We start from the raw sequence: 27,253 nt of genomic DNA on the forward strand, positions 1-27,253 counted from the left end.
GGGGATGAGCCATTGCTTAAGGGGGTATGAGCCATTCATTGTCTTACGTAACGGACAGATTTAATTTTGAAGCAATTTCGAAGAATCGCTAGCGGCAATGGCGGGAGAATGCTGCTAACCCCGCCGCCGAGCAAACTCGAGACAACGGCGGACTGCGGGCTTACCGTCAGTGACGTCGTTCTCTCCGTCGTAGCCGAACGTGCGTGTAACCTCATAATTGACAACTACTTTAATGAACCCTCGGGGATTAAACCAGTGATAAACACCGCGTCCTAAGGTTTCAGCTTCGCTGGTTAACCACCTTCACGGAGTGGAAGGGCCGGCGAATTTTTTAGCGCACCGCTTTCGGGCGCCCGTTCCTGCGGATTGCGTCGGTGTTGTACCTTGTAACCGAGCGAACGAGCAAAGCGAAGGATGAAAGTGAACGTGGAGCGCTGCAGGAGATTACCGACGGCGACAGCGAGAGAGCACGACGCGGAAAACGGAATAAGAGGGTGCAGGCAGACCGTGAGGCTGAAAGTGAAGGAGCAGGGCATGGCGAAAGCGTGAGAAGAAAAGCGTAGTGCCGCGCAAGACGGGCTTTGTGGTGACGATGGTTACGAGATGGCGCCAGAGTAGCGCGCGTCGTCTATATGGAAACAAAGCACTGCATGAGCGTATAGGTCTGTCTGTGGCGTCTGTTGAGAATCGCGCACACGTGTCACCCACGCGCTGCCTCTCACGATCTCTCGATTAGCGAGGCACTTGCGTCACACTTCGCTCTGTTTGCAACGTGCCACACGAGACAGATTGTCCGCGCCAGCCAATATATCGCGAAATAAAAAACACGTATACAGATGCGCTGAAATTTCGCATTAGGGACTATCGCAATCGTCAGCGAATTTTTTGTCTTGAAGTTCGTATTTTAGCCTTTTAGCCATAACCTGCCGGGTGGTCGTGAGTAAGTCTTGAGCGATCACTGCATTATCGATGCCATAAATCGAGCTGCCCGGTGACAGATAGGCGACATCGCCTGCGCGGCGTAGGCAAGGACTCACCAGAGTCCGATTATGGTTGGTCCGATTATGTGATTGGTAACGTCGGAATCGAAAATAATCAAATTAGCACAAATATCAAAGTGGGGAAAAAGAAACAGCAACAACTCAACCATTTGCCAGGAAAACGGCGATTGTGGGTATTCTATAACTTCAAAAAAAAAAAAAAAAAGCAAGAGCAGGATTGTCTCACGACATTTAGAAACATTTTCCCGCAAGTAATCCGACGAGTTAAAAAGGAGTTGGATTTCCGACACAGACACGAGAAGATGGGGCTCGTCTAGTAAATCAATTATTGGTTCCTGAAAATGGCAGCTGAGCACGTGCCAAAGTGAACATGAATAGAAAGAAATTTATGGCGTGATATACGAAGTGCTTGACATGTACACCCAAGACCCTGAAAAAATCTCCTATGCATGCACCATGCACTATGCGACAGTCCACATTTTACAGCTGCGGGGTCGCTAAATGCAGAGAAGTGGGCGGGACCAACTCTGTTCTCATTGTCCATGTCACATATGAAACTTGGCTATTAATTTTGTGTGCAGAAGGTTTACGCTTATAAGTAAAGAAATTGGTGCATACATATAGGTTATTCAATAATTATTTCGGCAAGCGCGGAAATTACGAGCCAGTCATTTGAATGGTACCTCGAGGTAATTCGAGTGAATACTTTACTGAGAAATCCTAAGTGTTCAAATACGCGGCAGTGGGGACGCGTGTTCTGGTACAGAGGGGCACAAGGTTGGTAGGAAAGAGACCACAGCCATTAATGGCTTCTCTTACCCTTGCGACACTCGAAGATCGACGAATGACATTCACTGCCTCGAATGTCATTTGCCTCGGGTCATTTCGATCATGGACGGTAAAAATTGTTCCCTTGGGAATGGCAAATCGTTTGAGGAATGGCAATCGTATGAGTCAGCCTTACTATTTCAGATCCGCTAATTGAGCTAAATGTGTCGCGCTAGATATGTTTGCGAGTAATCTGGTGGAAGATGAAGGTATGGGATGCTTCGGCGTTAAAACTAAGGATATTATGCAGTAGGCGCACCGTGACTAGTTATAGCTTTGTTAACCGTACTGGTTAACTTTGAAGAGAGAGAGGGAGAGAGAGAGGGAGAGAGAGAGGGAGAGAGAGAGAAAGGTAAACACTACAGCTTACAGTGTATCGGTGTTTACCATATCCTTTATGTTGGCGATATTTCGCGAGTGCTTTGATTCTTAATTGTGTCGCGCTGCCAAACACAGTAGAAAGAGGGTTTTGCAAGCGTCAAAACACTCGGATACGCAAGTTGAAGACTTGTGGCGATTTCGAAGGATAATAGAATAAATTGTGGAAGGGAGGGGTGGGGGACGCCTAGTCTTATGTCATTGTTTTACGCGTGACGGTACGGTTGCCACCCTATTTCCGTCCTTATCACACACACACACAAAAAAAAGGGAAAGAAAAGTGAGGAAATTCTACTAACACTAAGGAAAAGAGACAGGAAATGTACTAAAAGGCCGCACTTTATTTAAAATGTGTTTTTTTCTTACGTAGTAATCTCAGCAGCACCTTTCCATCACTTGAAAGTCCTGTCGTACTGGGGTGCGAAGGAACGACTTCGCTCTCAGAGCGTATGGACCTCTCCGAGGAAGAGAACCCGGTTGGTGCTCCGGTCCCTGATGTAGTAGAGGAAGGGGCGATTCACGATGAACTCGATAGGAGGTGGTGGGTTGTAGTGAGCCGAGAGGGGCACGAACGAGAGTCCAGTGACTGCGGTCGCGATGGTTCCTTCCTCGTTCACCTCGACGGCCGCCTTATGTACAGCGTCCGATATGGTCACCGGGACGCTTTCACTGATACCGCTGAAGTTGGCCGATCCTCCGAAGACAGAGTTCAAACCAAGGGCCTTCATCACTGGCACCAAGCTGTAACGAAGGCTCATTTCGAACTTGGGCAGCTGGAGCATGACGTCCCTAAAGCTTAGCTTGCTGCCGACGTCTTCGAGCATGTCGAGTGACAAGCCGTCCCTGACCGCCGCAAGTCGAGTTGGGTTGTCCGGAAGCAGGACCACCATGCTGAACCTGTCTCCCTGGTACGGTATTTCCACGGCGGACGCGTGATAGGCGTTGACTCTTGTGTACGGAAGGCGTGTCCTGAGGTGCATCGCCGGTTTGCTCACCTCGGTGGTTCCTAGGTTGAGGAAAGGTTTGTCCACCGTCCTATGGGCTTCGAATTTGGTCACCCAGGTGCCCTTGAAGTAGACGGCGTTCAGTATGAAAAGCACGATGTCCAGCGGCTGACCCTCTGGCAGGATGCTGGAGATCTTGCCCCTGGTCTTTCCACGCACCCACGCGTTAACTTGCGCCGCTACCCTGGGACCGTCCGCGTGGAAGTCCGCAGACCTCACATCCGCGTCGAAGATTTCGCGCAGCTGCTGTTTGTAGCTGTCGGATATGGGGAAGCCTACCTGCGCTAGGACCATGTTGGCCACATCCAGAGTGACGTTGGGCGAGGTTGAGAGTTCCAGGAGGTTCTTGTATGCCGCGAGCACTCTGTCCCGGCCGGTGAGGCCGAGAGCGGTGTGGCCGAACACCGAATCCAGCTCGGCCTCTGAGTTTCCCCTGGCGCCGACGTAGGCCATGCCGAACGCGGCGGCAATGCTAGTCGGCGAGAAGAAGACATTTGACGAAGGCTCCTGGGCCGCGAGGTACTTCAGCAGGTTCACGCCAAACTGGTTGTGGGCTCTGGCGAGCAGCGTGTTGTCGTCGGTCTCGCAGTGGGCCACAGCGAGAACCGACACGAGAAGGACAAATTTGGCAAGCATCCCGAGAGTTTTTGCGAATGCCTGGCGGTCGGCTGTGGAGACGCCTCTTTTTAAACTGACGCGTGGTGACCTCCATTTTCTGCCCAGCGTATTTGTTTTTCTTGCACGTCGCGACCACCGACGAAGATCTCGGATTGCACCTCTCGCGAGACACAACGCTGGACGCCCGCCGCCTCAAGTGTATACGATTGCTTCTATCTTTGTCAGCCCTTCGTTTTTATCTGCGTCAGTGGCAGACGGTATTTTATTTCCTTCGCCGCGAAAGAAAGCTCGGGTATAGGCTTGTTGCTGACGACGAGGGAAATACAGAGTGGGGGACTGACTTGAGAAAACAGTCGATGTCGGGCTACAGTTGATGCCGCCGTTTGCACTGTGGCCGCATAATGTAGATGTTTTGTATTCCATCACGCACCCAAGGACCAGAAGTACGGCGTCCATAGATATTTCAGAATTCGCATTTGGACGAACACACACGAGGACAGACTACTTCCGTTTTATCGATAGCTTTCTTGCTGCAAAGGCAGTGGACCACCACTACGTGCGGCTGAACGTATGCCTTTTCTGTTTCGGCATATGACCATTGAATTGTTCTTGGAAAGAAATGGCGTTTATGAAAAAAAAAAGAAGCTGGGAGAAGTGTTGCCGAACTGGCTTGCTTTGTGAGTGGGGCGCACATTGCGGTTAGGATCTCATCGATGTCGTTTTGTGGTTGCTTCCACTTTCTCCGCTTTCTCTAACTTCTTCCATTCTTTTGTACTGCATTAATGGTCACCAACAAAGCTGTTGACTCAAATGATTATATCATGGAGGGCTTTTATAAAGGTGCAGTCAATATGTTTTCTCGGCACAGGGCTGTATTTTCCATGGTTTAAAAAAAAATGCTGCAAGATTTCCTTTCTCTCTGCAATGCCTCAATTGTCCGATTGTCAGAGCGCTTGTTCTAACCTAGTCTAAACGTGCCATAAAACAAGCTCGCAAGATTTCACCGGCTCTATTGCGCTGCCTCAGTAGGGGTTTCCGTGCATATAATACTCCAAGCACATGATGCGATTCTGCATGGCAGCGATGTTGTAAAGCACAAAATTAGACCGTTAAAAGCTGGATTCAGGGGTAGCTTCTTTATTGATTCATGTGTATATCACAGAGATAAATTAGTCAAGACTGTTTCATCACGTACCTATGGAACTTTCGCTACAACAAAGACACGCAGTTTTCACGAAACCAGCTCTTGCCTAAACACACTGCGTAATATTTTTCAAACCTGAAAGTAAATATTTGTTAAAGATTCTTTTATTGAAATTGGACTTCGCTACTGTGTCTAATAAGGCTGAATCATTTCCGGATTCCATAACCAACGCTTTCGTGCTGAGCATCCTTTGGTGGCTGGCTCGGTCGTCGCTTGACCACGTCTTTTGTCGAATCCATCGCATACGAAGTGCGTCTTCATTCGTTTCATCATGCAGTCTCGTCTGATACGATCCCTTGCATGGAAAGCTTACGAGAAATAACCAGCTAGTATTTTTCGCAAAGCTTTGTGAAAGCGTCTTCTGTGTCTGAGTCTCCACACCGCTGAGCACTTGACCAAACTGTGGTGAAAGCTTGACTCACCACGACACTGTCTGCAGCTCAGGTAATCAGTGACTGGTAGCATTCCCGCCCTCACAACATAGCCCGGTCCATCGGGACGTGCGCCAATGTGATCCACACACCCAAATACTTCTGGGCAAAACAGGGTGAGATGCCGCTTGTAACGGTCAACTGGAGTTATATTAGCCTGCCCGATGGCCTGGCATGATATCCCAAGTGTAGGATGAAATGTGAGACGACACACTTCCCAGCCGAGATATGCGCATTAAAACTCTTCGCAGAGCCTAATTAGGACCTGTGCCCTAAGGAAGGAAGCAAGTCTTTCCTGCTCGCCACGCGCAGTGGGAATTTCTCGTCAGGCCGAGAATCTGTCAACGCTTGAAGCACGAATCGCGATGAAACTACAACGCGGCCTTCAGGGACACTCTACATAAGGTATACTATAAGCAGCGGCTACATATATAGAGCATTTCGCAATCCTTTCTACGGCTGGGGGAAGTGTAGATACCGGAACTGACATCGCCGGTAGCAAGCAGGCAGCATGATGCAGTAGTTTTACCTAGCGAATTTTGGTAGTGGCGCTCCCGTGTCTCATTCAGTTCATTCACCGGGCACGAACACCGGGGTTTCGATGCTCGATCTGGGCTCGTACGAATCGGGATAAGTGAAGTCGCGATGTTGCTAGTCTGAACTCGCCACATCATTACTGCCCAATAAATTTTGTTACGGGAACATCGAAGTAACCACACTTTAATAGTTATTTTTTTCTAAAGAAGGCGTCTACGTTGAGACAATCCTGTTTATGAAGGCATAACCACATTGATGTGGTTATGCCTTGACGAATTGATGGCCGATGGACCATCGATCATTGATGGACGAATTGATGGCCGTCGCTGTAGCACAATTGGTAGTGCAACGGACGCGTAATGCGGAGGTTGCGGGTTCGGCTCCCGCCGGCGACAAGTTATCTTTTCGTCCACTTTCATTTCCCCTTTTCTTCATTATTTTCTACATTCTAATTTCAACTACACTTAATTTCCCTGATGCTTTCCTTGGCTTCGTTGTCTGTTGGCTTAATGTGGTTATGACTAATAAAAATCGAGCCCCTCGGTTCCCATTCTTCTTTCCTGTTTATGAAGGCTAACTTGGTTTAAGGCGGAGAGTGGGCCGCATGTTCCACAGATAGTTGTCCTAATATTTTCAACTTTACGTGACTGCTTTCTGAATTTTCCTGTAAGTGATATATGTCTTGCGCTGCTAATTGTGCTCGTTTCAAATTTATTGTAAACTGGGCAAATGCGCACGTAATTTTATTTATAATAAATTCATACTCTTCTTGCAGCTTCGTAAGGGGTGGGCATGTGTTATCTTTTGTTTGGCTAAGGAACGATTAGTAGCCAACGTCACCTGACTTGAGCGCTTGATACACGCTCCTTAATAGTAATAATAAAGATAGCCCATACCGGCAAGTCGTATTCTGTGCTGTGCGCCCAATTATGTGCGTAGTCCTCACAATCTACACCTACAGTCATATGACGGAAAACTTACGGTATGGTTACTGCTACCCACCTTAGTTCAGAAGTATGGCGTGAATATTCGGTCTAATGTAACTTCGTCCCAGAAGTCGCAGAAGTCACTCCGTTTCGTATTGTCCACTCTAGCGTGCCCAATTTTTCGTGCAGTTCTTCAATAACGACGTCTATGGCACCACAGATGACGTGGTGATCTAAAAAAACAAACTATGTTCTTACCTTACTTTAAGCAGTCATATATGGTGGCACTGATGCCTTTCGCCTCATTTCTTACCTTCATTTGCCATATTCACAAAAACTTTCATAGGCTAGAACTGTTTGTAAGAACAGCCGCCAGCCAATTGTGATGTTGACAGGAGGCCGGCCGATGGCAAACAGCTCTTACAAACAAAATTTTGTGCTAAATTGGCCCCGGGCTTGCGGTCATCAGCTGCCTTTCTTACAGTGCCGCAGACCACAAGCATCGTTACTGCATTCCGCATATTTCGGGACAGGAGGAGTTACTGCAACGATGGACGCGACAACTCTGCCCGCACAAATCACTACGGAATTCCCAAAATTTTAAGAGGGCACGCCAGGGTCACTTGGCTTACTTTATCCAACTAAACTATTTAAAAATACTTATTGATAATAAAGCGCTAATTGTCTTACCAGCACGCTGACTGACCAATAGCCGAGCCATTATGAAACAAATGAAAACAACGGTCTTTATCGGTGAAACGGCTCATGGCAAGCGAAAGTCGCAACTATACGAACGTCTTTTCTGTCCGCCGTGTACGTCACACGGGAGCTTTATGCAGACATGCACAGAAAAATGAGTAGCCGGATCTCACTCTAGGTTACCGGGGCGGCAGGGAAAAACCTTCGTTGAACGTTCAACTGTAAGAGGCTCTCGCGGGCCTCACGTCAGCGCGCAATAAACAACTTGCCGCCGCCGCGGCGAAGCGGATAGAGTTTCACACGGCCGGACAGACAAGTCGTCGTGGCGGGTGTGTATCTTGGCAACGGTGCTCCTGCGGTACAGCACCGCACACACTGTCGGTATAATGCGACGGTGTGGATTCTCGCTCTAACTACACTTTGCGTACACCAAATCATTTGCTCCGAATTATAGTAAGGACATGACTGCTGCGTTTTTTTTTATTACCGTTAACTTATTTGGCAACGTAACGCCCTAGCGGCGTGTCCTTGCATACAGAGATGGAGAAAAAACAAACAAACACAAAACACGTATCAAGCGGTGGCTTCTCATCGGAAAAGAGCAAAATGCAGAAAAAAACATGCTTTCACTCTTGCGGATGGGCGATATTCTCCATTAAGAGTCACCAGGAACAACAGTGGGACTCCGGCCAGCATTTCGTCAAGTCTACAAGTTTGAAAACTACCACAGAAAGCTTTTAAGCACTGCTTGGACCAGTTATCTTTTGCTGACCTTTAGGTCGCCTAGTGCGCGCATTCCCTAAAAAGCAGGCAGGCGTTGTGCCACTTCTGGTGGCAGTTGCCATCCTGCTTCTCGCTTCCCCTTTCCTGTCAGGTGTACATGCGTTTAAACCAAATAATAATAATAATAATAATAATAATAATAATAATAATAATAATAATAATAATAATAATAATAATAATAATAATAATAATAATAATAATAATAATAATAATAATAATAATAATAATAATAATAATAATAATAATAATAATAATACATTATCATGAACGCAGAGTTGTGAAAAAGAACGTTTGCATTTACTGCTCGTTGAGGAGGTTTTATTTTTTACAAGTTGCCTTAGAAGTATCAGTCATATTTGCATTCATGCAAATCTCATCAGCAATGCAAATTACCGATTAAGTTCCGACTTGAAATATCTCAAGCGGTCCCCTTTTCCCCTTCGCCAGTGCAGGGCAGCCTACCGGGGCTCCGACTGGTTAACCTCCCTGCCTTTCCCCTATGACTTCTTTCTCTCAAGCGGCATTTGTAATAACTGCCATAAACTAATTTCCCACAGCGTTCGAAGTTCGGCTATAAAAGATAATGTTTCCGCCTCTCGCCTGTTCTTTGATTGCACGGTCGGCCTTTTGATGAATGCTGGAATGAATAATTGGCCAGATAAAAAGGTAATAGCAGTCTCAGTACATTCTATTGCTTTGTTCAGCCAGAATTCTTAACAAAAAAGCAAATATATCACCGGTTGCTTTCCCAGTCAGCACTTACTAAGTCAAATATGTCAAATGCCGGAGGGATAGCCGGCCTTATGTTCCGTTTTTTTCTGCTTTAGACTGCAGCGAAAGCTCCTATGCTTTCGCTTTATTTTCTTAATGCATTGTCCTCTGCGTCATGCATTCGTGCGTCATCTCGGGTATTGATGTAACCTTGAACCTGCTCTGAAGTTGGAAACAAGAAAGCGACAGAATCCGGTTTCAGATATTTGTTACCAGACCTGCCACATTACTTACTCATTGCAACAGCTGTTTGAGTTGTTGGCAGGAAAAAAAAAAATCAGCACACCCTGAATTCTCAGGAGGCATAGCTCTAGGCCTCATATTTATGAAGAGATAGGGAGCACGTAAAAAAAGGTTTAAATATAGTGTAAATATATCGCACGAAATTGTTCCGCGCAGTTAGCGCTAAATAAAATATCATATTTTCTTCACAATTAGCTTTTATAGTTTCACCACCACCAAATACATGAATTTTATTAAAGGTTTTCTCTGTTCGTGGCTTTCTTAATAAATATAAACGAGCATCTCGAGAGAGCAGGCACAAAACAAGAACTTAGGTTGGATTTTAACGACAGAGAAGTCATCATGACAATAATTCGCCAGAAATCAAGAACTACGATGTCATTTCAATAGTAAGTTTGCCGACGATTGCATAATATACCGTAAAATTATGACTCACACCGATCATCTGGTACTATAACAAGATCTTGACAAAATCCAATTCTTTTGCTCGAAGTGGCAAATGTCAGTTAACATTCACAAATGCAAATTATTGACGTTCAGCCGAAGGCAGTCAAACTCAACTTGCACGTACTCTCTTAACAATAACTCTATATTGGTAACGCCCAACTACAAGTACCTTGGCATTAGCTTCGCTTTTAATCTTTTCTGGTCAGCAAACATTGAAAAAAATTGCTGCCACGGCATCACGCACACTAGGGTACCTGAAACGTAATCTTCATGCGGCTCCTTCCATAACACAGAAACTAGCATGCCAGACATTTGTTCATCCCTAACTCGAATATGCATCATCAATCTGGTCACCTCACCAAGTCTATCTAATCAACTTACTGGGATCTGTGCAAAACCGCGCTGCACGTTTCATCGCTCGAGACTATAACCGCCACTCCAGTGGGACTAACATGAAGACTTCATTATCACTGCCATCCTTGGAATCACACAGGAAGATAGCCATTCGCTGTTTATTGCATAAAGTAGTCTACAGCGCGCATGCAACTACTTAGCCACCATCAAAACCTCATCGCATATCCCAAAGGCTTCATAATCAACAGCCTTGAAGGCTCGGCCGCACCCAAGCCTTCAATGCATCTACGCTTCCACGTGCAATTAGTCAATGGAATGACCTCCCTAATTATGTCTGTATTCATGACCATGTGGCATTTAGAAATAACATCCTAACCATCTATGACTGTTTTGCTAACCATATGATAACTTGAAATCATGTTTACACATTTTATAATGATATCTTGTAGGCCCGCTCAAATTTGTATAATACATACTAAGTGTTTTATTATTACAATGTTACACCATATCTGGTATATTTTGTCATTGCATAATACATTGTCCTTGAATTTCTTTTGTTTCTATTTGTCTTCTTGTTAAAAATTATTGTCTAGTCTCCCTCACATAAAGCTCCTACTTGGAGCCTGTAAGGTATTTGTAAATAAATAAATAAATAAATAAATAAATAAATAAATAAATAAATAAATAAATAAATAAATAAATAAATAAATAAATAAATAAATAAATAAATAAATAAATAAATAAATAAATTCGTGCTAATGAAAAAGAAAAGCCACCAAGAGTGACGGAGAGTAAGACTTCCGAGGACCGAGGGCGTCACCCTTGCTATTCACAAAGTCTTGCAATTTCAGATCTCTTGTGTGGCGAAAAAAAAAAGACAGAGCAAACAAAATGCGAGGATAAAGAGAGAAGAAAACAGAGTCATACCTCTTACAATAGAATTAGTCATAACACGAACGTGAAACGTGTATCAATCACTAGTGGGTTATTGTTACTCGTTCACGAATTCCATACAGATGCCGAATCTTTTGTTTAATTGATTCCTACAGCCGCAACGAAACTTATTCGACAGCATCGCCAACCTCCGTGTAGATGTAGTGGACAAGAACGCATCAGTCTAATGCAGGACACGTGTCGAAAAGTAGACGTGCAGGCATCTACCACATCTATTCGTCGCCATCATGCGAGTCTTCATATGCAATTACCCATTTTGAGCCTAAATCTTGAAGCCAATGAATTAGAACATTCGACGGTCACGAGCTAGCATTCACAATAGTTTGAATTGAAGGCACGAGTTCATTCAGGTAGCGGCTGTAAAGACTTCATTCAGGTGGCTGCCTAAAGGTAAGAGAGGACGGTGATGCGTATTTACCACCTATCCGTCATACAGTCCGTTGCCACATTGAGCCCAGCTCTGGTTAACGCAGCGATTGTCTCTCCGTTGTTTGCTGCCCACCGCGCTGGCACGTTCCGCTCGTGGAATACCAAATGAGACCACGTGACTCGGCTGCTCTCTATATAGCTAGCAGGTGACAATCGCGCTCAAGGGTGGTGCACTGCGAAGGCTCCCGTAGCGGCTTCGACCAGGAGATTTCCGGTTCAAATCGCCAGAACAAAATCCATCACGAACTGCTGCTCTGTATACAGCTGGATAGCACTTGGTGTTCGTGTCGGGACAATGAAAAACCATTAACCGCGAACCCGCGCCCATACAGGCACACCACCCTACCACCACCCTTCTACTATTGCAGCGCTATAGTGTCACCGAGGTAGCGTCCCTTAATTGACTCTTCGCCGTTCGTGAAGTGCGGGGGACGACTCTTTCGAGACAGCGCCCCCTACGTGACAGGCATTGTGCATCGCAAGGGTAAAGGGCAGTTGGTTAATCGTTTCTTTTCTTTTTCGTTTCTTTTCTCTTGGCTAGAAGTACGCGAAACGGGCTATTTCGGGAGACATGTTAAAAAAATCAGCGGAGGAGACCCTAGCTTCATTAATATGATCACACATAGTGAAGAAAGTCTGAAATATTAAATTTGCTAGAATGATTAAATATTAAATATTAACTTTGCTAGAAACCACGCACGACAACAATGACACTTCAAGAGGAAAAAAATGTAGGGGAGGCTCAAAATGGTGAAAAGCAGAAGGAGCATCTACGTTGTGCTCTTAGACTGGACTTTAGTATGTTTTTTTTTCTTTTTACTATCGCTAGGCGTTTGCATCCGTTCATGTGCGCCCAAGTTAGAGCGGACGGAAGGGGGGACAGGTGCCTGTTTGGTTACCCGGTAATTAAAATAACTTTAAGAAAGGTAAGGTTGTGCTAGCACCAGACAGTTCGGAAGATTACGTTGAAACAATGCAGAAAAATTGCTGCTGAACAAAAAAAAAATAATTAAAGGAAGGGGGCTATGAAGCTGCAAGGAGAAGCTAACCTTGCACAGGCTTCATGCAACAAATTCATTTTGACAACTAAAGACCAACAAATAACGTTTAAGTGCAAGCACACTGCCGTGCGTTCATAAAAACATTGCAGTATGGTTGGACATCATGACATAGGGATCCACTAGTAGCCAGCGCCTGATTCGTAGTCGCCTAATTTTCGTTAGCATTTTTTATATAGTTATTTTTACTACGCTGTGCGGTTATATATAGAAACAACTCAAACACAGCTGGATACATTGAAATGCTAACAAACATTTTGATGCACAGTTGCTAGCATAACCCTTAGAGGACAAAAGTAAAACGGAACACATTTAGATTTCACATAAACCTTTCACTTGGTATACAGGGTGTCCCACCTAACGTTAGACAAGCCCTTAAAAATAAAATATGGAATATACGAGGACGCAACAAATGGTAAACAAACTGCTGACAGAATGCCATTGGTAGCGCCCTCGTATATTCTTAATTTTATTTTTAAGAGCTTAGCTAACGTTAGCTGGGACACCCTTTACATCCAACGCAGGACGCTAGTAATTTTGTAGCTGTCCATATGCCTTATTTAGGTGGATGTAGTACTGCTTGTAAACCTTATTTGTGCAGAATATGCACCCATTGCTCCTTGCCGCAGAAAAGTGCAGACGCAATCGTTTCGTGCCAAATGCGCCGTATTCAGTCTGTGTCACTGAATCTGTCGATGAGACGGTTGTATAAATCACAGTTCGCAATTGATCACTGAAGCGGTGCAGAAATAACGTGCACATTGACTCCGGAACTATAACGCGTCCTTTTCACGTGCCACCAGCCACCGAAAGCGGTTCCACGCCTTCTCTGGCTTCAATCTATGTGCTCGACACTGAACTCGCCATCAGGTAAGCGACGCAGCTGGATCTTTCAGAGCTTCAAAGCGTCGTAGAAGAACTTTCACTTTTGACGCCTCTATAGACAAAACCAATGGATTAAAATAAATGACAAACCTGCGAAGGCTGTCACGCCATGCTATTTAACAGCTGGGACTGCGAAAGCACACAACGACGTTTGCCCTCATCACGAGGCGATGCTTTCTTGGGGCCTGAGAAACGATTCTTTGGCGGTGACGTGCCTTGTGCATCGGGACGGAGTGTAGGCCACACGGTGGTGGATCGAAGCGTCCAAGCCTTGAACGGCAAACGCAGAGGACCCGCTGAAAAATATTTCAGAACTGCCTTCAGGTAAGGATGACGCATCTTAGTAGTGAATCTATGAATTATGCAAGTTTTAAAACAGTGTGTGGTGCCATTACAAGTTGTTTTATTCAACAAAACTTAGACACAACGTTTTGCTCTCACGTGCTTTAAATTTGGCATCCAGTCGCGAAATTTATTTTTGGTGTTCTTGAAGAATTTTACGTTCTGCTGTAGCTATTGCTCCAGACTGTAAGCTGATGTATTCATTCAGGCATATGTGCAGCTGACTATGCCTGTCCATTTTAATCTGAGCCGACTGAAAGCTAAGTGAAGCTTTTTATCCAAGTGCGATAAAATCACTGTCGTACCTTGCACACCTTGCTACATACATAATGTTTTATTTACTGCGTTCAGGCTGTATGTCATGGTTTATAATAAGTGTGGCTAAGACCTTCGATGAAGTGTCATATACATGATGGTAACTCAAACACGGTCGTTATTGTTCACTTAGTGATGCGCTAAAGAACTCTGTTGCCCAGAGCCTACAGTTGGGACATTATGACTTACCAACGATATTTTCCTACCGGTTTGTAACATGTGACCGGTTTGTAAAGTGCGTCTTGTTTATAGAAAGAACAGCTGAGCACATTTGTGCTTGCACAACTGTATACACTTATATGCGCTTGCACGAACCCTCGCGTAAAAATGAAGTTGCACATGTGCCTGAACTTTGCACGCACCAATCGCAGCGATTAATCCGTGTCCTGCGTCACCGGAGCCGCCAGGGTTCGCATAACAGTCCCCAGTACCTGGTACTTAAACCTCCCCTACCTCTGAACCTCCCACCAGCAATCGCCAGCTGAACAACGTGAAACATTTAACTTGACTGCCATCTTCTTGTCATGTTCTTCACGACGTGTTCCGATTTGTTTCAGGGAATAAACACGATGAAGGTCGCGTTACTCGTCCTCACTGCTGTCTGCGCATGCGCAGCAAGAAATTTTACGGGACTACAAACTGCTAGTAACTGCCTTGGCCTTCGACTTCTGTCAGTTCTACCTCGATCCACGGCACCAAACGTGTTTTATTCTCCGTATAGTTTGTCGGCGGCCATGGGAATGGTCTACGCCGTATCAAGGGGTACGACGCAGGAGGAGCTTTACAATACTCTGGGCTACAGGTCGGCCCACATCCCGAAGGAGAGTGTGCTTGAAGAGCACATAACCTACGCCAAAAACTTGCTCGCGCCTTCTAAGTCGACCGTGAGCATTACAAACGCGGTAGTAATTAGCGAAAGCCTTCGATGCTTCGGTGACTATGTGGATACCTTGAAAAAAGCGTTCGATGCTCGCGTGCTGTGTCTTGACTTCGACAAGAATGGAAGCACAGTCGTCGATCATATCAACCGATGGGTCTCCCGTCAAACTCGAGGTTACATAAAGAAACTGTTGGAAAGCCCTTTCCCGCGTAGTTCTAAACTGGTGCTTTTGAACATCATCTACTTCAAGGGCATTTGGCAGACTCAGTTCAAGAAGTCGGAAACAACGAAGCTGCCGTTCTTCAACGATGGCAAGAAGCCAGTGTTTGCGGACATGATGCGTGGTCGGATTAATACCTCTCACGGATATTCCGAGGAACTTTCATCCGCAATACTGGATTTGCCCTTTCAAGGCGGAGACTACAGCATGACAATTATTCTACCTTCGTACAGAATGGGCGTCAAGAAACTGAGGCGTCTTTCGCTGGGTACCCTCCAAGCAGCGCTGAAGATTCTGGTCAGGAAAGTTGTCAAGGTGTACCTCCCAAGGTAAATGCCTTCTTTATGGTACGTGTACAAGGCATATAAGCAAAAGAAAGTCAATTCAGCCGTTAGATACGAGAATATGCATTCCACTAGGAAGACTAAGGTTTTAAGTGGCAGCTGTGGTGACACTTAAGACTCTTCAAGCCAGGTGATTGGGAATGTAGATGAGGCTCACTGCCTTAAAGGTTACCTTAAGTTCTCTTATTCAAGGGTTCGATGAAAGTTAGTTTTGTCAGGTGATATGATGAAAGGGAGAAAGTGTGTCACTGACAGGATTGATGTCACGGAAACATTACAGGCTCCTTGTTTTCGTAACAAGGAGCTCATATTTGTAACGTGACACTCATCAAGGATCTAATTTGCAGATGCCCAGGGACATTTATCGTGTAATTGGAACAGTTGATAGGTTTTTTTTTTATTTTAGGACTTAGGGGGGGGGGGGGGGGGGTTGCTTGCAGCACTTGTAGCGTTTTGTGCGGAGTAAGTAATCCGTTCAGAAACGAGGATTAGCCGGCGCCGCCTCCAGGCACCGACATTTTTCTTTAACACAGATAATAATAAATAATATGCGAATAATAATAATGATAATGTCTACAGCTAGGGTTCAGATGGCTTAAATAAAAACTTTCTCTTCTTTCATTGCACTTTAGATGTGGTTTGTAACAGCTGTGGCCGAAAACTCTAAATCAATTCTGATCATAAACACTATCCGCATTATAGGCAGTTTTTTTAGTCGCTTTCCACGCTGTCGACCTCAAAGATGACAAGAAGTCCTGAGTGGCGTATAACAATGCATACTTTTTTTTTGCATTGGCATGTATGTGTCATCGTGTTTATGCGATACAACGTCTCCCCAAGCTATTTATTAATTGCGCGCATTCCTTCTTCATGAAACTCAGGTTCAAGTTCGAGACCAAGTACTCATTAAGCGGGCCGCTCGCCAAACTCGGCCTGAGAAGGATCTTCGACCCACGCAAGGCCGATCTGTCAGGCATCACGGGTCACAGGGGTCGCCTGCACGTGGACGAAGTGGTACACCGAGCGGTCATCCGGGTGGACGAAAGTGGAGGCACGGCAGCCGCAGCCACCGCAACGATACTGCACAAGTCTTACTCGTTCACGCGCGTGTTCCGGGCACACCACCCGTTTCTTTTCCTCATTCGAAAAAGAAACGACAACAGCATCCTCTTTGTCGGTGAAGTCAACAGGTTGTGAACGACCGAAGTATGAGAGCACCGAGGAACTGCCTTCGCTATAGTCTCACCAACGCTGTGAAACACAGCGAAAGGCTGCCAGTCAACCATTAACACGGACCAACTGTGTTACCCAGAGAAAGAGGAAGGGCTAATCCGTTCATCGCCTATTCGTGTGGGCCGTTAATACATCCATGATCCCATAGTTCCACCGGTATCACTAGAGGAATGATGCGACAGGGGATAGTTGGATGGACCTCATGGCTAGAGGCTCTGCTTAGGTGTAACAAAGGACTGGTTAGGAATAGAAAGACAGGCAACGTGAAGGGGCGAACTCATAACTGGACTATCTTTTCGTAACGTCACGCACCTTATGTAAAGATCTAAAGAATGAGATATATCAGAAGAAGCAGGACACTAAGAAAAGAAACATGCGCTCAAAGTCACAAAGCTTACTTCCTGCTCAACATGCCTGCCTAAGTCACTATGTGTTTTTTTTCTTGTTTTTTTTTGCTAGCGTGCGGTGCTCATAAATTATATGTTTAGTCCCGACAGAACATTGAAGGTGCGCGTAAAGATGCATCAGTGACATGCCTTTGAAACACCCTGTTAATCACTCTTTCCGTCTGGTCAGTCGATCGCGTGATAACGTTTGTATCGAGAAAGCGTGGTTCCCACGTGCACAATGCACAGTTATATTTCCGGGGTAAGTGATCCGTTTGTATGCCTAAGAAGCTCGTCTAGCCATAAAACTGATATCACATATGGGAGGATTAGTAGCAAGTGATGGAAGTGCCTCTCTTCTAGTTCTTATCGGTGTGGTAGGTGCGATGCAATTCCACGCTGTAATGCATGGAGTTGTCATTGCCGAGTTTAACAGACTAGAAGCCTTATGACATATCGTTATCCATACTACACATTTTAGTATGAAGCATCCCCATTATGCAGAAATCACAAAGTTTGGATAAATATTTTGCATTAAATTTCAAAATGATATATCTTTAGGCTGCATAGCTCGGAATATCCATTCTTTCGGGATTTTCTTTGCCAGACATGGATGTTGAGAGCGCCAAAAATAAATGTGCATCATCACAGACCGAAGGTGGGCGTGTGTATGGATCACTACCTCTTGTTGGGCATACATATGTAATTGGGCCCAACACAATGTAAAGTAGGAACCGGACAGAAAAGAGCGTCACGAAAAAAAAATGCACATGTCCTACAAATAGCTTCTCACTACCAGTTAGAGAGGAGGAGTTTTCCACTACCTCATCCTAAGCTTAACAGGTCTCAATCGTCGACTTTTAGGATGCTCCAAACGGGGTCCTTTCCTTCGAGGGGCTTTCTAAGTCACATCGCCCCAAATATAGAACCACACTGTCCAGATTGTGGTGTGAATTTCTGTACATTGGCTCACATGCTCTGGCATTGCCCTGCGTTACGTAACGCACCTTTAAACAAAGAAACGGCCAGGGACAATGCCCTTAAAAGCAGCGTACTCTCAGTCCAACTCCAGGCTGTCCAGAGGGCCTGCGAAAGGGCGGAGGACCACGGCCTTCCTGCCCCTACGTGGACGCGGCCAGCGACTACTACGGACTTCCCACAGGGGGTCCTCACGTAGTTCCTCAGGACCAAATAAAGTTCATGTCTGCCTGCCTGTCTGTCTGTCCTACTATGGATGCAAAGTTGATCATTTTAAGAATCAAACATCGAACAAATATACATTTCTAGCAAGATTATGAGGTTATCAGCAGCTATACTTACAGCCGTCTCAAAAGTGAGAACATCACTTTCCTCAATTAGTGTTCTAACAGTAAGAAACAGTTCTGCATGTGGCACAGAATAGGACAAATCTTCCAAATCATCTGAGGATGCAAGAACCACCGGTGTGCAGTATGTATGAAGTAAGGGTCACATGGAGCTCGAGTTAATTACGGCACATTGTCGAAAAATAAATTTATCAATTATTTAACGAGTTTATAACGCACACACCATAAGAAACACTTCAGATTTATCACGGCTAGTCTCGCTTAAAAGGAGGCGCTTCCCCGTTATATTATTCCTGGCAAGTTTGCAGAACGTATAGGCGGTTTGAAAGGGTTAAGGGTGCATATGAAGCCTTCGAATCACATGCCACGCCTTCTGCGCATAAACGTAAATTCGGGTGTTAACGTTTGATACGTTTGTTGCAGTGCGACAAATGTACGCATCAAGAGAGGGCATGCAGAATGCCACTGCGCAGATGTTTGTGCACATACCGACCCGTCCGTGTACACTTGTAGGTGGCTTCGATACGCTGTGCTCATGTGGTCCATCGACACCTTGTTACACACCCCTGATCTCAACTCATAGGAGGCTCAGGCGGAACAATTGCCGGTTGTGTATACCAAGCTAACCCCGTCTGCTGCAACACCCCCACCACTACCCCAAATGTACATTGTAGAATGCATCAAACGAGATAATATCACGTGCAACGTTCCTAGATTCTGCTGCAGTTTGAAGCCGTGCCTAGCGGGTCAGTGAATCGTGTGCGAAAAACACACCTGTGACATCAAATTAGATGCCAGTAAAAGGTTTCAATACACACCAACATGGAATGAAGAATATTAAGGCTGCGCGCTACTAGTATCGCCTTTCTCACTATAGACTCCATAGATTTACCCGAATGTGAATGACTGGTCTGCTTATGCACAACGGGGCTTTTTCTTGAGCGAACTGATAATGTATATTTGCGGAAACTTCAAGCGCGTTATATGCAGCAAAAGGTAACGCACAAGAAACTGGTTGGCCCCCTCGTGTTGTTTTTCTTATTCACAATTTTTTACGTTTTTTGACCGAAGTGTTTCAATGTTTTTATGAAGTGCCGCGAGAGAACTTCTGGGTGCATCGGGTTGAAACGCTGAACAAATAAAATGTGTATTTTGCAAAATATTCGACAAAATTTCAAGCTTCAGTTTTAAATGAGGGAGCTACAGACCGAAGACGTAAACTTCCAAAGTGTCAGTGCAGAATGTGACCAAGTTGAAAGTGCCTGCCCCCATCCCAAGAACTAAAGGTTATAGCGTAGCGCGGGAAAATGTGGGGAGGGGCGGATCGGGACATGTCACGTTTTAATGGATGGATGGATGTAAAACTTTAATGAACGTCCTGAGGTACGCGACTCAGCGCGCAATGAAAAATAAAAAAATACCATTGGTAATTGTGTCACGATTATGCAAAGTCGCACAAGTTTTTTCACAATTTTTCTTTAAATATCAGCTTTATATTGGCTGTCAAGACGTATATCAGATGCATTTCTCTACATAATGGTTTTTACTGGGGGAAATATTAATAAACAGCATGCTCACACCAGCTTGACGAAAAGTTGACCGCAGAGAATGAGTGCGCGCTGTGAATTGCTACTTCGAAATGAATTCTGCGCACCCAATGCCATTTAATTGCAGTGAATATATTAACAATGACAGAGAGCGGAATTCGGTATCTGTGACCGAGATCAATCACCTACTGCTAGGGTAATACGGAATTGGGAATACGCTATCTAGAAAACACATTTTACGCCCAATTACTTATATCGCGATGTGTGATCGAGGGGTAACTGGGTACTTGATGTCCTTTATAGAGGCCCAAACCTCACCGTCTATAAAATGAATCACAACAATGTCATATGGACAAATGGATACGCTACGTCTTAATACATTTCATCGTGTTCGCGTTTAATTTCGGCACCTGGTGCGCATACGTTTACTTTGCTTAAGAGCTTCGACAGCTAAGTAAAAAACAGTAGAAAACACCAGTCTGCAAGTGTGATGTTTAGTGCGGTAACCTGCTATCGTACTTAACATCCTTACAGCGCAGATTAATGCATAACTGACATTATGAAAACGAAGCGTAGTGAAGTTCCGAAAAATTCCGTGATCTGCATTTGATCGAAGAACGTTTCAACGGAATCAGTAGCGTTCCCAGGCGTTCAGTTAAAATTTTTCATTTCCTTTATATTCCTCTGCGTGAAAGGAAGGAGAATTTAGTAAAAGCTATAGTACGTTTAGTAGCTTGACGAGCTGAAGGCCTTCTTGGCAGGACGGCAATAGACCGTTTGCAGACAATTATATGTACAGACGTATACATACATATACAGACGTATAGTGCAAAAATACAATGTACAATAATAAAAAAGATTACAGTAACAATTTGATTTTGCGTAGGTGAGCTTCGAAGTGTCCGGAGTCGTCCTTTTCGCTGTCTGTCGTAATACGATCAATACAGCTTGGCTCACACCTGTGTATTCATATCGTGCATATTCGAGAACTTAAATGTTTGCCAGCAATTACCTCCCGTACGCTTCACGTGTAGACAACAATATCACAGCTCATTGTCATTAGATGATAGGCTTCATTTTAAAGGGTACGCATTGTAACTTCCTCAATAAAGGCAAAAAGCCAGACTGCGCGTATACTGTCAGTCCACGCAGCACGACCAGCATACAGTCACCCATAAATCAACAAATCAGTTCCACCGCCCCCAGCACCATCAAGTGCTTTGTTTGAATGAATTCTTACTCTCGATGACCTTTGTAAACGCTTGCGGCGTTGTACTTGTTCGCGACACTGGTGTTTCATTCAAGGTAACGTCCCACTTCAACTGGCACTTCTTCGACGGCACCAATTAATGCTCAAACAAATGGTTGACGAGCTAGGATTGGGCCCACGGTACAACCTGGCTTCAAAAGTGAACATTGTCTCTTGCCCTGCGATTACTTTTGTCTGGGACAAAGGGCCTTCGCACTTGAATGATCCCCATGCATCGCGTAAACCAGACTTGGAAGGCGTTGCGAAACAACGGGTTTGCGACACTGGTATGTTTCTTCGGTGACCGTGCATGGATGAATCTGCGAAGATAGATAGTGAGAGCACCAGGCACTTCATTTGGCAACTTTAATTGTTGTTGGATGCAGCGTAATATCGTATGTTATCTGAAGATGGCTGAAGTATTGGTAACCCCTGTCCTTCACCTCGAATATAATGAAAAGCTGTAGACTAAAGGAAAACGGACTACACCCTCCGCTTGCTACTTAGTGCTTTAAGTAGGGTATATTTTCGCGGGTTGCTCGGTTCAAACACAATAAAATGTTTCGCTTACTGCTGCTGCGTACTTGGCATGTTGAGTCTTAACTATCTGGTTCTAAAAGAAAAGGAGATACTTACAAGTTTCACGTGTTGAGAAAAATGTTTAAAAATTCAAGTTGTAGAGTTTCTGATTACAATGACAAACAAAGCGCTCGAGATTTGCCTATAGAACGCTCGCGAGATGCACTGTTGAGATAAGAAAGCAAAACAATTTAAGCAGCTGGAGAGGTCGAAGTACGTGTTCATGCCAATGTGGCTGCCCCTTCACACAAACCTTGCATCACAGACACATCAGCTGTTCCTCCATCAAGCTGTCACTGCTGAACAGTAAACATCTCCACTTCTCTGGCCCTGTACCTGTATTAAGTCGCGCGTCAGTTTTTAATATACCGAATTCTATGACCACACCCATTCCTTCCACAACCGTAAACCACGTAGCCATTGGATTCTTGCCCATCCGCGTAGTGGTTGAGCGCAAATATCTGAGGAAGAAGCAGGCAAGCAAAAGTTAGCTGGTGGTTCTCATAGTGGGAGCATGCTGCTGTTGTAGTAAATGAGTGCACAGCCGTAAGAATTGCTGAAGTCTGCTGTCCTTTTTTTTAATGTCAAAGACAACACTGCAGTTCCAACTCTTCAGCTAATTTACCTGGAGATGTGTGTATTACTTGCACATATCGCAGCGCTTAGGAATAGCAACGGTAGTGGTGGCAGGTTGCGACGCTGTGTTCAACGGCGATCCCCTGAAAACATACTTGGTAGCACAACTGTGCAGGGGAGAAAAAAGCCGGGGACCTCCTCGCGATGACTATGCCACAGCTTATGTAGTGGTTACGCAAGCAGATTAGTGAAAGATGACTTAGCTTTGCGATAAGAGTTTTGAGCCCTTAGACTAAACACAGAGTGAGGTTCGGAGCCCTTTTCTCATTTGCGGACGGCTGCTGAAAAGCTTGACTCTGGCATACTGACAACGAGAGGAGGAAGCATAAGCTGAGGGTAAACGCAACTGCTATCTTGCAAGATGAGCACTCGGCTTGCTCTCCTGTCCCTCCTGTTGGTATCACTAAAGAAAACAAAAACCCTCCTAGCACAGTATCTACCATAGTTCGTACACGGATGTCCTATAGGGAAAGGTATGTCCCAGCGTCTAGGCACGGCACGGAGACGTCCCTTTACCGTCATGATCACCAGAGTCACCAGGCTACCAGACTCGATAGAGTCCTTGTCTGTGGTGTCTCTAAGCACTAAACAGGGCCCTCGCCTCTCGGGATGTAGACAGCCCGTTTCCCCTCATTCGCTCCTGCCGCGTGGTCACGTAAATATTGGCGAAGACACCTTAGCTCGACCAATGCCGCCGCGATGGTTTGAAGACGCACTCACACGGGAACATCACGACAAAGCCTGTGTACAATGTGCCATTCCACTCGCATGGATGTGTTGTTTACGGAGGCATCACGCTGGCGACGTTTATCCTGTCACATCCGTGTATTGTTGGCATCATAGGACACCACGTAACTTCGCCTGACACACAGCGTCAGAGGATGCCCCCACACTCGTTGCCTTCCTTATCATGCACTGACGCATTCCTGTATTCCCATATTCATCCACAGTTTAGCCCTCGTGTAATTATAAAACACAGTGCCTGAATACGCAGCGTCATTTTCGTTCATTTTTGCTCATATGCATACCTGTTCATAAAGCGCCACGATCAACTCGCTTCTATGTCAGTGGCTAGAAGCTGAGGCGTTATTACACCTCGTAAACGTGACCGTCACTCACCGCATACTTAAGTCCTCCAGCGTTGATATCTCTATAATTAACTGTGTATTTATTTCAGGAACTAATCATGACGAAAGCAGTGCTGCTGGTCTTCACAGCGCTCGGTGTGTGCTCGGCAAGCAATTTTACGGGCCTACCAGCCGCCAGCAACGACTTAGGACTTCGCCTTCTCTCCTTCCTACCACGTTCTGGAGCGCGGAACGTGTTCTATTCGCCGTACAGTCTGACCGCCGCCATGGGAATGGTCTACGGCGGATGTCGTGGTTCTACGAAGGAAGAATTGTATAATGGACTGGGCTACAAGTCGGCCCACATTCCGAAGAAAAAAGTGATGCACGAGCATAAAATCTTCGCTGAGCGGTTTCTGGCGCCTTCCAACTCTACTGTGAACGCCGTGACCGCAGCCGCAATCCAGCGCCGCTTCAAGGTCAAGCCTGAATACGCGAATACGTTGAAAAAATCGTTCGGCACCCACCTCATGAGCATCGACTTCGAGAAGGATAGTTACGAGGCCACTCAGAAAATTAACAAGTGGGTCTCCAACGAGACGCGCGGCCACATAAAGAAATTGTTTAAAAAACCTCTTCCTTCCTCGACGAAGCTCGTGCTCTTGAGCTGCGTTTATTTCAAGGGCGTCTGGGCGACCCCCTTCGACAAGTTACGCACGAAAAGGCTACCGTTCTTCAATCACGGCAAGACGTCGACACTCGTGAAGACTATGAACGGCGTGATCAGGGTTCCTTACGGACTGTCCAACGAATTGGCGTCTGAAATTGTGGACTTGCCCTACCAAGGCGGAGACTACAGCATGACTATTGTTCTTCCTCGGGCCATGAATGGAATTGAGAAACTGAGGCATCTTTCGCAGAGATCCTTCGAAGCTGCGTTGAAGAACTTGACGGAAAGAGCTGTCGATATATACCTTCCGAGGTAAATATACTCCCAGTCACCTTTTGGTTTTGGCAGCGAGATTAAATTTGTTGATGATGGGGATCTCGTTATCGCTAATGCGCGCGCAACGGTTAACGTGTTTAAGGTACCAGCGGCCTTTGCGGTAAATTATTTATGCAAGTAGTCGAAAACTTTATGCCAACGTCTTACTCAAGGTTTCACAGTGTCTCAGGAGAACTGAATGCGGCACCGAATACACTTTTGGTGGAAAGAAGGTGCGCACGTTATTGGCCCGTGCACGTTGTGGGTTAATTACGGCCTTTGCAGTAAAACACCTTACCGCAGCGCTCTAAAACGTTATACAAACGTTGTAAGCATGTTTTGCCGGAGTTTTGCGACCCACCAATTGCAGCATCAAGTTTAATCTTCCAGGGAACAGAACTCATGCCATGGGTCATTTGCTGGCAAAGTTTAAGGAGTGCGATTTTATTTAGGGCATTCAAATAATTACCAGCACAACTGCTCGAAAGAAACAGCTTCGCCAGAAATGGGGTTTTGATTTTGCAACGTTGCACGAGTATCGTTAGTTCACAGCGCGAAGGCAAAACGAGGACGTAGACAGGAAAAGTACAAGGTACCTGTCCTGCGTACGCCCTTGTTTTGCCTTCGTGCTCTAGACTCACGATAATGGGTTCCCAACCCGACCCAAACAGTCACCCTGCGCAAGTAGCTATATAATGTATTTTCTTAACAATGTCATTGGAATACTCAAGAACATAATTGAAGATAAATGTGCTAATGTGCTGCGTTTCATTTTTTACGCCGGTAACCCAAATGAAAATTCAGTTTGAACCAATCTGGCCGATATATCATCAGGTCATATCATGCTGGTTTGAAATGAATGTTCATGTCAGCGTAAGCGAAAAAGAATAAACACAGCAAAGGCACCATTGTTGTGCGTGACCAGTCGACTTTGCCGGACTTGCATGTTCGGAGCTTATTTCGAGAAGAATGAGAGGGTGACAAGAATCTCTATATAATTCTTATAGGCAACGCGGTCTGACAATTAAAAAAAATCTACAGCCAAGAACAATAGGTACTCAAACCTTAAGCTCCCAATCAGGGGCCAGGGGAGCCCTATGTTGACACTAAACTCATCATAAGTGTTTTGCTCGCCAGGCTCTTCGATTGATTTTGTGTCATGTAGTTCAGTTTCGACGCCCATACATTTTGCAAGGTTGCATTACGTTACTCGTATCATCATTTGCATAGATAATTAGATGAGAAACCTAAACGCGGCCATAGCGGAAAGCATATTCTTCAAAAGAAATGCGCTTTCGATAATGCTTTGAACAAAGATGTTATGTACTCTACACATGCATTAAACACTTTTAATTGTGGCATAAAGCGAGAAAACGTGTTGGGATTGAACTGAATTGTTTATTTACGTGCCCCGAAATAACATATAAGAATACTTCAAATTTTGTTCACAATGAAGAAGAAAACACAAAAAAAGATCCTGGAAAAAATACATATAACATTTAGGAATAATTAAATAGTAGTTTTAAAAATAGAGGTATCATTTATGAAAATTGCAAGCATTGTCATTCATACTTGCACTGTTAAATAAACATTGCAAACAATTAAAGTGACTGAGGAACCTTAAGGCATCAAGGAACCTAATAGGTGATCCGGCCATGCAGAAACGCGCTCAATACGTACCTTGTCGTCGTCACTGAGATTTTGGTAATGTGTTTTAGAAATTGAGCGATTGGGAACATAGCTAAGGCACGATAGAATAAATGTGATAAGGAGAGACCATTCGCTGTTTGAGATGCGCCGTTTGATGAATGTTTAGCGCAGAGCCGGAAATATCTTTCTTTCTTCTTTTCCTGATCGCCATTTCACCTTGTATCGTTCGTCTTTGCGCCTTGCATAGGGTCGAGTTCAAGGCCGAGTACCATCTTAGAGGGGCGTTCATCAGACTGGGCGTGCGCCGCGTCTTCGACTCGAGGAAAGCCGACATGTCTGGCATCACGGGCAGCAAGGGTTTGAGCCTGGACGAAGTTGTGCACAAGGCGGTCGTGAGGGTGGACGAGGCCGGAAGCATGGCTGCCGCCGTCAGCGGGATGGATATGAAAAAAACTATTACAATTCCGCGACTGTTCCGCGTTAACCACCCGTTCCTCTTTCTCATTCGGTGCACGCAGAACAACGGCATTCTGTTTGTGGGAGAGGTCAACAAGCTGTGATTACGCCTGGCCACGTGGCGAACGCCGGACGTATTAAAGGAATTGTATTCTTCCTAGTGAAAGATGTTGGTGAACTCATGGCCTGCTTTCGCTCGGTTTCAACTGAGACTGAGACAACTGAGGCCATTTAAGCAGTCCTTTGTCAAGGGCCATGCCGACGCTTCGTAAAAAGCACCCTCGTTACTGACGATGAAGCCTGTCACGTGGTTTAGAAAGATTTTAGATAACTGGATTAGATTGTATGATTAGGTTGAACATATATAGAAGATGAAAATTCCCGTTGAGAGATAATAATTACAAAGTATGCAAGCTGCCATATGTAGTGAGTGTAGCAACATGAAGATATTGTTTTGAATAGCCCAGTGTAAGCAATACTATATAAAAA

At 45.2% G+C, this 27,253-nt stretch overlaps 3 protein-coding genes and 1 long non-coding RNA gene across 5 annotated transcripts in view; 2 read left to right on the forward strand and 2 right to left on the reverse strand.

Annotated features, from left to right (window-relative positions):
• Positions 1-3,858, forward strand: part of LOC125944698 (uncharacterized) — a 27,895-nt gene extending 24,037 nt beyond the window's left edge. Inside the window, exon 3 of the long non-coding RNA XR_007466369.1 lies at positions 3,731-3,858. This is a non-coding gene — a long non-coding RNA (uncharacterized LOC125944698). The remainder of the gene's footprint in view (positions 1-3,730) is intronic.
• Positions 1-3,885, reverse strand: part of LOC119450017 (intracellular coagulation inhibitor 3) — a 12,936-nt gene extending 9,051 nt beyond the window's left edge. Inside the window, exon 1 of the mRNA XM_037713353.2 lies at positions 2,593-3,885. Within this exon, the coding sequence (XP_037569281.1) occupies positions 2,648-3,847 (1,200 nt within the window). The 5' untranslated portion in view covers positions 3,848-3,885 and the 3' untranslated portion in view covers positions 2,593-2,647. The remainder of the gene's footprint in view (positions 1-2,592) is intronic.
• LOC119448107 (intracellular coagulation inhibitor 3-like) overlaps positions 1-4,091 on the reverse strand; it is a 29,076-nt gene extending 24,985 nt beyond the window's left edge. The window contains exon 1 of the mRNA XM_049665571.1: positions 3,918-4,091. The gene's annotated coding sequence lies outside the window, so the exon portion shown is untranslated. The remainder of the gene's footprint in view (positions 1-3,917) is intronic.
• Positions 4,092-13,678: 9,587 nt separating this feature from the next.
• Positions 13,679-26,916, forward strand: LOC119448108 (intracellular coagulation inhibitor 3). 2 transcript variants are annotated; one of them, XM_049665587.1, is made up of 3 exons: positions 13,679-13,874; positions 23,784-24,655; positions 26,556-26,916. In XM_049665587.1, the coding sequence occupies exons 2-3, from the start codon at positions 23,793-23,795 to the stop codon at positions 26,866-26,868; spliced, it is 1,176 nt and encodes a 391-aa protein (XP_049521544.1). In that variant the 5' UTR covers positions 13,679-13,874; positions 23,784-23,792; the 3' UTR covers positions 26,869-26,916. The 2 variants fall into 2 exon arrangements, with proteins under 2 accessions (XP_049521544.1, XP_037567508.1); XM_037711580.2 differs by lacking the exons at positions 23,784-24,655; positions 26,556-26,916 and adding exons at positions 14,765-15,636; positions 16,533-16,860.
• Positions 26,917-27,253: the final 337 nt, after the last annotated feature.

This window comes from Dermacentor silvarum, chromosome 4 (assembly GCF_013339745.2).
Source record: "Dermacentor silvarum isolate Dsil-2018 chromosome 4, BIME_Dsil_1.4, whole genome shotgun sequence".
Lineage (NCBI taxonomy): Eukaryota > Metazoa > Arthropoda > Arachnida > Ixodida > Ixodidae > Dermacentor > Dermacentor silvarum.